The 12,632-nt window shown below is 47.2% G+C and overlaps 1 protein-coding gene across 1 annotated transcript in view; it reads right to left on the reverse strand.

Annotated features, from left to right (window-relative positions):
- Window positions 1–12,632, reverse strand: part of IGDCC4 (immunoglobulin superfamily DCC subclass member 4) — a 120,450-nt gene that overhangs the window by 87,503 nt on the left and 20,315 nt on the right. Inside the window, exons 3-4 of the mRNA XM_065412726.1 lie at window positions 11,078–11,219; window positions 3,602–3,735 (exon numbers count right to left, since the gene is read on the reverse strand). Of these exons, the coding sequence (XP_065268798.1) occupies window positions 3,602–3,735; window positions 11,078–11,219 (276 nt within the window). The remainder of the gene's footprint in view (window positions 1–3,601; window positions 3,736–11,077; window positions 11,220–12,632) is intronic.

Here is a 12,632-nt window from a genome sequence, read left to right on the forward strand (position 1 = left end):
TGAGCACCCTCCGTATGTACCTGGCTCTTTGGCTGATCCTTGAGCAGCGCCTGTAACAATTCTGTGCCTCAGACTCTCCAAGGGGAAGAACAAGCAGGAGGAAGCAAGGTCTAGCGAACAGGCTGTGGATCTGGGAGTCAGGAGACCTGGCTTCTAATCCTGGCTCTGCCATTGTCCAGGCTGTGTGGCCACGGGTACGTCACTGCCCTTCTCTGCGCTTCCCACCCTTTGTTTGTTGCCTATTTAGACAGTAGTAGGTGCTATGGCATTACAAATCATAACACTTCCTTACCTCCCTGGAGTGCGGGGAGGGCTAACTACCTAACGTCTGGGAAGCGATTTCAAGTTCCTCACTGAAGACTGCCAAGTGTTCTGCTCATTATCGTTATTAGCCACCCACAAACATTCACAGGACTAGTCATGTCACCTCTGCCCCTTTCCCGGGGGAACCCTGCGAATTAAGCCTTCTCCTATCCCTCTCTCAACTTTTCTGAACAACAGAGACATGGGCCAGAGCAGAGATCCAGTACTTAAATCTAAGGTTGAGAGTCCTACTCTACCAGCCTCTAACCCGTCCCCCTGCCCTCCAGCCTTCCAGAGATCCTCTCACCCAACACTGATGGAAGAGTAACCTCCTGCTGCACCTTCTGCAGGCCACTGCCACTGGTAGAGCCACTGGACTGATTTCACCCCCAGCGTCAGCAGGTGCCACTGGTCTGAGGTCAAATGGAGAGGCCCCCTCTTACAGCAAGCACATTGCCTCTGCCTGCCAGCCCAGCCCATGCTGCCCTGGAGATCCCAGCCGCCAAATGGCTTAGCGCGCTTTGTGGCGTCTCTGAGCAGGTCAATCCCTGCTCTGCAGAAATTGGGATCTCCATGGCCAAGCTGCAGGCAGTGTCAGTAGATCAGAGGAGACCTGGACAGCTTCCAAGGCAGCTCCATCCATGAACAGCGGGGAGGGGGAAATAGCTCAGTGGTTTGAGCACTGGCCTGCTAAACCCAGGGTTGAGAGTTTAATCCTTGAGGGGGCCACTTAGGGATCTGGGGCAAAATCAGTACTTGGTCCTGCTAGTGAAGGCAGGGGGCTGGACTCAATGACCTTTCAGGGTCCCTTCCAGTTCTAGGAGATAGGTATATCTCCATATATTTTATTTTATTTTATTTAACTTGGATGATTATGCATGAAAGACATGGGGCCACTTTTGAAAACATAGGAAAGGCTTCTTTGAAAGGATGCGGTTTGTTCTGCACAGTGCCCACCACCAGCAGCTAAGCATGGACATGACCAAAGCCTTTAAATGCCTCAGAGTGTCACGTTTACCCTCCTTCTCCTGCAAGTGACGTCCCCAAAGAGCAAAACGGGTTCCATGGAAAGCTTTGGAAAATGTTGTTTAGGCAGAATTCTCATCTGGTGCAATCTTTTTCTCTCTCTCTAGTCGTCTTGTTGCTTATCCAGCGATGGACGAGACCCAGAAGCACCAATGCAATGTTCTTGTAGCTCAGACCTATTGCACGTTGCGTGAGAACTAGACCGTGGTCTTTAAAAGGCTCATCTACTGTTTATTCCTGACCTGAAGTCATCTAGGCTGAATTCCAGGGACCTAAAGTTATTACCACTGAATTCCTAAGGGGGGAGGTATCGCCTCTTTAGGAGTGATCAGAAGGAACGCATACATCTGAAACGACTCCTTATTACACAGCGTTTGAAGATGGGATCATTGAATGGGCTTTGATTAAAGTTGAATCCATCTCTGAGCCCCATGAGAAACTCTGTATGTTGCTAAGTTTTGATAAGGATCTCCATGCTGTAGCTCCCAAGGCTCCACTGGCTCAAGAGGTCTCCAATTAAAACAGTTCCTTCCCACCAAGAAAAACAACCAGAGGGGAAAAAGAAATGGAACACAGAACCCAAACTTACAAAAGAGAAACCAGCCTGCTATTTTCCCAGACAACTCAATTCCATTTTCTAAACAAGATGATTAACCAACAAATCTTTAAAATCTTCATCTCACACGAGTTTTGAACCCTTGGCCACAACAGCCTGTCTGACAATGTCTGGTTGGAGGAAGAAAACTGGCCTCCATCTGCCCCCAAAGTGGGTTTTATGTTGGTCAGGAATGGTGGGATATTACGTGTACATGTCTCAGATACCACAGTGACCCATGACTCTCAGACAGCCAGGTTGATTCGACGACAGGAACACAGTCCAAAACAGAGCTTGCAGATACAGGAAACAGGACCCCTCAGTCAGGTCCATCCTGGGGGGTTGGGAGCCCAGGCCCCGGTCCTGGGCCTCCCTCCATTTCCCCAGCCAGCTCCAAACTGAAACCACCTCCAGCAGTCTGACCCAGCCACACACCCCGCCTCCTCCTCCAGCCTTTGTCCAGTTTCCCGGGCAGAAGGTGTCACCTGGCCCCATCCCCCTCCTGGGCTCAGGTTCCGTGCTCAAGTATCATCCCCCAAGTGAAGTCACACCCTGATATCCCACCACCATCCAGCACCAATGCAGACAGTACTAAGAGGAGTATGAAGGCCTGAATTATATGAGAGACCGAGAGATCCTGGTCGAATGGAACAACTTGGATCCCTGATAAGGTGTCACGAAGTTATCACGGAAATGGCATACAAAACAGAGAAATCAACCCAGCAGACTCTATTACACAGAAGAGGCTGTATTTGCTTCCCCTGATCCCGCCCCCATCCTCTTTTCAGTTCTGAGAGAGGGAGGCTTCCATTCCTTCCAGTCAAGAAACATGCACCAAACTGGAACGCGACCCTTCCAACAAACATGTCTACAAAACACTGCACTAGAGGTAACCCTGCAGGCCTGGGAAAAAGTCATGGGTCTAACTGCCCTTCTCTCCGACAGAGCCAGCCACAGTCACAGAACGAACAGGGTGTGAAGCAGTGCAGGGATCAGACCTATCTGGACCCTTTCACTCTCACCTCCGGGAAGTGGCATGAAATACCCCTGCATTGGTTTGCACCGGTGTCCTGGTCACACAGTGACCCCTGTGCAGCCCCTGTTCAGCTGCCCATGCAGATTACTCATTCATGCAGCACAAACAACCCTAATGAGGGAGGGTGCATAGAGACTTGGGCTGGGTCAGTCAAAGGAACCTAAGTGTGGGATTTGGGGGTGACACCTTGGCACCTTTGAAAATCCCAAACTAAGGATGCATCGATGCCAGATACCCCCACCGCACCACTGAACCTTCTATGGCTCAATGCACAGAAAACACACAGGGCAGCTCCAGGGGTTTTAGGGTGCCCAGGACCAGGAACGGCAGCCGTGACTAGCTTCTTAGGTAAAAACTCCACCCCGCATCAGAATTTTGCCCATAGAGTACAACACATGAATAAGCTGTACAAGTCAGTGCAGCATTTGTAAGTAACGGATGCAAAAATACCCTATTATTATAAATATAGTCATTTTTAAATTGTCCACGGCCCCCCTAGAAAGAGTCCAACTATCCCACAATTGATGTCATACCCACAGGGAGAATACCCTCAGCAGCATTTCATGGCAGCTTCACTATTTATAAGAAAGAATACTCAGCTCAGTTTTACACAGCCGTACAAATGTCCTTTTGTGCCTTACCTTTTAAGACGCTAAGAATAGCGTCGTCACTGTAGCGTTTCCGTGCTGCGTTGGTCGCTACGCAGCGATAGCCCCCAGCGTCGCTTTCCCGCACATCTACGATTTGGAGGATGCCATTGGGAAGAGTTATAAACCTGAATGAGTAAAATAAAGAGCATGAGATTTGCTCTTCACAGCTAACACGATTCATACCCTAGCCGCTGGAATGCAGCTATTTTCATTCCTTCTCTATACTTGAGAGTGTATTATGTGCACATCACCAAAGCCTTGGCAGAGAAGAGTGGGCAAGAAACTCTTTAACCTCCCAATAGGAGAGTTTTAAATAAAGCAAAATGTACAACCCATTAATAGCAATGGAGTCAACGCAGCAATAAAACTGCTGCCTTCTTCAGACTAAGCCTACAGGTCTCTGCTGCAGAAAACATTCTATATTAAAAACTATATGCACACACACACACATATGATGAGTGTGTGTCTGCATATGTAGGTAGATAGGTAGATAGATAGTAGGAAGAATGCCATCTATTAACCTATAAGGATATGTATATAACTCACAACCCTGGGTTTAGCAGGCCAATGCTCAAACCACTGAGCTATCCCCTCCCCCCAAACAACCAGGGACATAATAGCTATTGAGAAGGGAGCTGAAGAGTCTGTTTCCCCTGCCATCTGACACACACACGGAGGAGTAACAGACAAATATATTTGGCTGTGCATGCAGACAGGTGACAGAATTAATTTGCCTATCGCCTACCAGCCACTCTGCTCTTCCCAGTTGAGAAACCCCCTATATTTGCCTTTGTTTGAACAAAGTGTCAGACCCGCTAAGCACCTTCCCCCTCCAAACAGGATTTCAGGGAGTTGCCCTAGAATGAGGATCCAGGAACGCTTGTTTTAAATGAACTCTTCATTAAATGATTTTCTGATGTCTCAAAGCAGGAAGCTGCATTTTCTGCATGGAAGCTAAATGCATGGGACCATGCATCAAACATGTGCAAATAATTAGATACCGATAATGAACTACCGCCTCGCGACAGCTCCAAAAATAAAAAGAAGTTTGCCCTGGAAGCCATGCTCTTTTGATCAGCAGACGTTTGTAATCGAACGCTGGGTGAGGAGAAAGGGAGATACAGACTAAGCAATGCCTATCGCATACTGGCTTTAACAACTCCACAGGGGAGTACGTACTGGTGCTTAGAGAGAGGGACTGGGCATCAGGGATTTTCTTCCCAGTTATGCCACTGATTCATTAGCTGGCCTCAGGCATGTAATTTTATCTTTCTGTGCCTCAGTTTCTCCCTTCAGTAAAATGCAGTGGTTCTCAACCTTTCCAGACTATTGTAACCCTTCCAGAAGTCTGATTTGTCTTGCGTACCCCGAAGTTACACCTCACTTAAAAACTACTTGCTTACAAAACCAGACATAAAAATACAAAAGTGTCACGGCTCACTGTTACTGAAACGTTGCTGACGTTCTCATTTTTACCATAGAATTATAAAATAAATCAATTGGAATATAAATAATGTACTTACATTTCAGTGTAAGTAGATAGAGCAGTCATTGTCTGTATGGAATTTTAATTTGTACTGACTTCGCTAGTGCTTTTTATGTAGCCTATTGTAAAACTAGGTAAATATCTAGATGAGTTGATGTACCCCCTGGAAGACCTCTGCGTGCCCCTGATTGAGAACCACTGCTATAAAAGACTTCCCTACCTCACACTAGGGTTGCCAGGTGTCTGGTTTTCGACTCTGCTAAAGCCACTCTGAATTTACAATGGGGCTGGTTTGTTTACCTGCAGCGTCCGCAGGTTCGGCCAATCGCGGCTCCCACTGGCCGCGGTTCGCTGATCCAGGCCAATGGGGGCTGCAGGAAGTGGCACGGGCCAAGGGATGGGGACGGCGAACCGCGGCCAATGGGAGCCGCGATCGGCCGAACTTGCAGACGCTGCAGGTAAACAAACCGGCCTGGCCCACCAGGGTGCTTACCCTGGCGAGCCGCGTGCCAAAGGCTGCCGACCCCTGCACTAGACCACGCCTGGCAACTACGCAAAGCACGGTTACGGCCACCTACCAACCAGGCTACCGTGGCTGACTATTGATGGATCCGTTGCTTTGTAATTAAAAACCCAGCTTATACGGTATTATACTGAATCATACACCTGATTAGCAATTAGCACAAAGAACAAGCTGGCTGTCAGGTTCTTCATTTTCTGCCTGGATTCCTACACGGCAGCTTCTTTATTTTTTAATATAAGGCCCAAGCCTACATGAGCCTTTTTAATTATAGATGAGACCCAGTTTTAATTGAAGAACGCTATAAACAGAGCTGCAGAGCTTTGACAGGCAGCTCTGGGTTACCAGCCTTCATCGCGAAGAGGACGCACTGAAAGCTGATTGGTAAGGAAGGGGCAGCAGATATTCTGTTTGTGCGGAAGGGAGAGGAGCGACAAGCACGAATGCAGGTTTCATGGGCCTGTTGCTCCACTCCAGAAAGTCCTGATGGGGAACTCAACTGTTTGTAGCACCACACATGGCACAGGTTCTCTGTTCACTGAGCCAGCTGGATCTTCAGGCATCAGCTCCCCCCTCTTGTGTACGCTGGTGAATTCGAAGAAAGAGCATTTTAAGGCAGCTCAGCCAGGGAAGTGATGCTGTCACCATGGGGCCCATCCTGCAGACCTTATTGACAGGAGTAATCTTGCTGGAGCCAGTGTGTCCACTCACGTGAGTCAGGTCTGCAGGACCAGGCCATGTGTGCCCTTGACGGGACAGCGTTATCCAGAGAGCCACCGTGGGGGCTCCTTGGCCGAATGCAGCAGCACTAAGCCAAACATTTCTCTCTCTATCTCTGCCGAGAAAGCTCCCAGTGCGCGATAAAAATAAATCTCATCGCATCTGCTCTGAGTGTGCGTAATTACTATCAACATATTTCAAACACCAGGAAAGGCATCTACCGGTTCCAAATATAGAAGTCAAACACACTTCCAAAAGCATATGGCTGAGATCCATTACGTAATCGCTTTCTGCTCTGCGATGCTAGAGCCGCCTGTTGAGATGGAAAATCCAGTTTACAAAAACAACCAACCAACGTCCTCAGAGGGAGTTTAACACAATTAGCTCTCACGGCCGGTTTTTGGTAGCATGCCCAGTGTGCTCGGTGCTGTACTACAAACTAAACACGGGCTCCGAAAAGCTCACAATCTAAGGGCCTGTCTACAATGACAGGCTATGTCAGAGGCTAGCTGCTCACATACATATCCAGGGCCCCCAGGCAGCCCATGCTACAGAACCTTTCACTGCTGTTGTTATACCTGAGCTAGCTTTGATCTAACCAGCGCAGATGTCTACACATGCTGCAGTCACACCTCTGATTGCAGTGTAGACATATCTAAGAGGCACTGACTGGAGGAGGGGTACCACATACAGGTAAACATGATGATCCTTTGCAATGTCTGAGCCATCTATCTGTGTGTATGTGTTATGTAGACTATCCTCAATTACTCTCAGCCTTTAGGAGTCCTAACCGCACGAAGGGGAAGGGGTAATTGGGGAGAGTTACCATGTCTTAGCATAAAGAAAAACCCCAAGGTCACCAGCTATCCAATATGTTTAACACAATCATTTTTGAGAGCCCTAAAGTACAGAGACGGCTTCAAAGTACAGCCACTACTAGGGACTGTATTTCCAACCCAAATGCAAGGTATGTGACGTATGGCTCTCCCAAGGAAAGCACGGGCACACAAGATAAAGACGTCTTTACACTTAATCTTTCCCAACAGATCTCAAAGCTTCCAGCTATTTGTGCTCACCACAGTCATGCTCGTCAACTAGAGACATCAAAGAATTTGGAGTAGGTACCGTATATACTCGTTCATAAGCCGAATATTTTTGGTTTAAAATGACACATCAAAGAGCGGGGCTCGGCTTATAAACGGGTCTACACCAAAATTTGATGATTTTAAACTCCATGGAATCATTGAATTGAATATCTAATACATTGTCATTTTGTTTACCTGGAGCGCCTGCAGGCATGGAGCCCCTCAGCTCCCTGTGGCCGCAGTTTGCCGTTCCCAGCCAATAGGAGCTACGGGAGCCACTTCCTGCAGCTCCCATTGGCTGGGAACGGCAAACCGCGGCCACAGGGAGCTGAGGGGCTCCATGCCTGCAGACACCCCAGGTAAACAAAACGTCCCGACCCGCCAGTGGCTTACCCTGACAGGCCGGGAGCCAAAGTTTTCCAACCTCTGAAATATAGGGTTGGCTTATGAAAGGATCATACAGATTTTGCTATTTTTACCTATCCATTTTGGGGGGTCGGCTTATAAACGAATGGGCTAATGAATAGGTATATACGGTACAGGTCTGTCACATCTTACGCACTTTTAACATGCGTGATTTCAGCTTTACGCGGTTGGCAAAAACAAAAAACAAAAAAAAAAGAGAAAAATAACAATTTTAATACTGTACCTGTAGTGCGGGCGATTCCGCCCGCCATTCAACTCAATGTAATTTTGACTATACGCGGTTTTCGCTTTACGCGCTAACCGCGGAACGGAACCCCCGCGTAAGATGAGACAGACCTGTATTTATTTCCCACTGCAATGTAGCAAAATTTGCCTAATGATTCAGAATTTTAGGGAGACTCTGGCATTATCCTTTTTTTAGTACACAAAGAGCAGACGTAACCTTTCTGTCCAAATGACCTGCGTTGCAGGTTAGGATAAAAACAAAAAACAAAAGTAAAGTCTCCATAAAAACAGAGAACATACTGCCAGTGAACTCGTGGCCCCACTGAAATCAATCCGAGTTTTGCCACCAACTTCCTCCAGGGTGACCCGGTGTCCTGTTAAAAGTCCGGTCGGCGGTACTGCGGAGCTAAGGCAGGCTAGTCTCTACCTGTCCTGGCTCCACACTGCACCCCGGAAGCAGCCAGCAGGTCCGGCTCCTAGGCGGGAGGGCCACGGGGCTCCGCACACTGCCCCCGCCCCAAGCATCGGTTCTGCACTCCCACTGGCCGGGAACCTTTCATTAGTTGATAAATTCTAACTCTACAAGAAGCTTTGGGTGTGAGGTGGCTCTCGAAATATTTTGGTCGAAGACAAAAACAAAAAAATGTCTCTCCTTCTTTGAAAAGTTGCCGACCCCTGACCTAGAGTTTTCTTCAGCCCGTCATACATGACTTTGAGGTTTCCTGTGTCTGAGGCTGTCTGTATCTCTTCACAGAGCTTGATCCAGTAATGTGTTCTTAATGTTGATGAGAGGTAATAGTTCTGCTTCATTTTCTTCAAACTGGTCCTTTTTTGATGATCTCTTTCCCCTAAAGCTGTTTCATGGATTACTGTTCTTAAATCTTCCCAAAATTCCTCTGCCTTCTCTGGTAATGGCTTCCCTTGCATGCTAAATTCAAAATCCTGGCATTTCCTCTGTTTTTTGGTGTTAATAGCATTGATCTTGAGCTTGCTCCTAGGTTAAGCTCTATGTAGTTTCTTGGCTGTAATCTTCACTTTGCCAAAAGAAGGTGTCACTGGCTTCTTGGACAGAACCAGCATCTGCAAGTCTTGTTTCCTGGAGTGCTGCAATGTCAACATTGAGTTTGAACAGCTCACGGTCTATCAAAGCTGACTTCCATATGCTGCTTGTGTATTGTAGGTCATCATCATCTGTCAGACGGGGCACAAATGGACGCACTTCCAAAGGCCCAGTCGGATGCCTCCACAAAGGTGAGCTGCAAAAATCAGTGGACAGCTTAAGGCTTGCCTGGAATCTGGTATTGCAGAGAGATTCTGGGTTAATGCTGCCATTGGGTCCTGACACCCATCTGTGTCAGGTAAGCGTGCCCAGCATTCTGAGACCCCTAGGCATGAGGGGTACGGCTGATGGACAGAGCAAACGTTCCGTGGCCAGCACTTCCTTGGGCACACTTGATTCTTTCAAAAGCCGATTGTATAAAGTCAACAACAGAAAGCAAATCTCCCTGAAATAGTATATTAGCTAAACATGATTTAAAAGCAAGATCTGAAGCCAATGATTATGTCTGGCCGTTACAAGGAAAGCAATTTTCAAGCCGCCTATGTTGAAAGCAATCTCCACGCAAGTAATTTCGCAACATCCATCGAGCTGTCATATTAAAAAGCCATTGCCCTATCTATGGCATGCTTCCCTCCCCACTCCCACCACACCTTTTCTTTTCTTTTTTTAAACACTTATTTTTCTTCTCATACAAAGCAAAAACCTCCCACAAGCTTCAGATCGCCGCATGACAGCCTCAAGGATATAAACAGCTATTCTTACAGAAACAGCCTTTGTTCCCAAATCATTTCTGAATCTCGTTGGGTCTCTTTTTTTAATCCCTTTTTCCCCCTGCTCATTGCGTGGGTTAACTTTCCTCTCTGGGGGAATGACTCTCCTCTTTCCTCTCTGGGGGAATGCCTCTTTCCGCAGAAAATGAAACCTACCGAACTTTAAGGGACTAAAGGACAATGTCGTCATTAGATCCAGAGAGAGCTATGAAGTCTGCAGATCAGGCACTAGCCCCCGGGGTCCTCCTCTCCTTCCCACACCACACACACTTTGATTAAGACAAAGGAGAAGGGCAGAAGGAATTTTTTTAAAAAATTTTTGTATGTATTTTGCTAACAGAAAGTCCACGTTCTGCCCGGATAGTCCCAGAGGATCCATTAACAGAACCTTTAAGCCCTTGTTAAACCTCTGAGGGAAACAGGTTGAGAAAGAGAATTTGGAAATGTCTTCAGAACCAAACTTTGCATTCAGCTCCACCTGTGAAACACCACATCCCACACCGCACAGCTTAGGGGCAGCCACGCAGTCTCAGTTGGCCATGGATTTATTACAAACCACCACCTTCGGCACCAACCCTGCAAAGACACACACGCTTAACTCTACACATGGCAAGTAGGCAGTCAATGGGGCTACTCACCAGGCAGGAAGTTAAGCACGTCCTTAAATCTTTGCAGGACCAAAAACTTGACAAAATATCAAATATCTGCATTTCCTTGACACTCTTTATGCTATTTGTCTCCTTTGTTATTTCTCTCCGTTGCCAGAGTGTCCAAGTCCCAGCCAATCATTAACCAAAGGATACTTACAAACGGTCAAGAGTTGGTTTGCTATTGCACATAGCCCTTTGATGAATAGACACTCAATAGTCCTGTTTGACATTTTTGGTTATTAGTCAATTTCACTTCCATGAAATTATCCTTTGCAACTTATACAGTAGCTCTAATGCGGCAAATACTGCAGGGGAAGGGCATATTCAGGGGGAGGGCAGTTTCTTTTCTTTTTTCAAAGTTTTATGGATACATTTCTGTTGGTCCTGAGAACATTTGTCCTTACAAAGTCTAAATTTTAGCTCCAAAACTGCCCTGACACCCCCCCTTAAATTCCAGATTTTTATAAAAGACTCTCGTCTCTTAATTTTATTATTATTAACCCAAGAAAAACACTGGCCACTCACCTGGGCTCTTCAGGAACTGCCACTTGATCCTTCTCCCAGGTGATGACAGGGGAGGGCAATCCTTCGATCCGACACTCAAATCGGGCCATACCATTTTCTTCCACTGTCTGAGACGCTGGCTGTTGAAAAAAACGTGATAAACCTGGAAAAAAGAAGAGAGTTAATGCCTTGACATTTGTGCTCTGAGAAACAAACGCATTTTCAGTCGGTTGAGAAGCTATATCAGAAGAGAAGAGAATTCATGTTTTCTAACACACACGAATCTATAATAACGCAATGTACAAGCTAGGAAGACTCCTATTATGTGGTAAAACTTGGGACTACAAAATGACCAGGCTGGACAAGAGAAATGCAATTCCTCGCTGTTCTCCAACCCACTAGCTGGCATGCACTTAACAAGCCTGGGTGCGTTACCAGAGGCATCTGGACATGCAAATTGGCCTCCTGCCTCATTTTTGCTGAAATGTAACCGAATGGCAGAAGCAGCAGGTCATTTGTCTGCCTGCCCAACTGCTTTGCTAAATGGCCCTTCAGCTTCCAGTCATCCCGTTAGAAGTGGGGAGAACGATACTTTCTTGACAGACAACCAAATCGGAGACCCAGCTTGTTATTGGATGAGCCACAAAATTTGTGCAGAGGAGGGTGAATTTCACCCGCTCCGCTCTGCCCAGCACAAGGGTTACATATACGAGTGTAAAGCAGGAGGACCCACTTGTGCATTAATTGATGTTACACTGGCACCTGGAGGCCACACCCAAGGTCAGGCCCCGCTGGGCTAGGCACTGCACCGACACACAGTGAGACACACACTCTGCCCCGAAGAGTTTATAAGCGAAGGGAATATTATTAGAGCCATTATACAGATGGAAAGCTGAGGCACTGAAAGGTGAAGGGACTGGCCCAAGGTCACACAGGGGGTGCGGCAGAGCCAGGAGCTGAAACCTGCTAGCTGAGCGCCAATCCAGTGCATTACCACAAGGCCGTTCTGCCTCTCAGCAAGGAGATGATTTGCTGCAAGGCCTGCTTTAGCAGGAGTGAGGCGACAGAGGAGCGCCTGTACCTAAATGCCTTGTTACAACGAAGAGTGATGTGCTGCCCTCCTAAAACACACCCAACCCCGGCTCCCTTTGTCACGTTTTGCTCCTTAGAGTAAGGGGCTTGAGACCTGCTTCTGCTCTTGTTTCTACCCTCTTTCACCCACGGTTAGTGTCCATTCAGACCTGCCCTGGTGCCCGATCCTTCTCCCTCTGGCAAAACTCCCACTGAGTTCAGTGGCGCAAGATCAGTGCCCCCGGATCACAGGCTATTAAATAATGCACCACTAAAATGTCTTAGTCACACAATGGACTTTTGAACACAACACACCGGCATCCTTAATAGGCTGTGGAAGGCTTTTATTCTCTTCAACCAGAAGAGTTAGAATTTGTTTTAAACGCATCTCCATTAAACTGCCTAGGACATTCAACCGATCCTGCCTTACAAATGCTTTGTGCCATCCTAGAACACAAATGACTGTAGCACCATAATGCACAGCTAAGGTCTAAGCTAGAAAACA

Source organism: Emys orbicularis, chromosome 10, assembly GCF_028017835.1.
Source record: "Emys orbicularis isolate rEmyOrb1 chromosome 10, rEmyOrb1.hap1, whole genome shotgun sequence".
Lineage (NCBI taxonomy): Eukaryota > Metazoa > Chordata > Testudines > Emydidae > Emys > Emys orbicularis.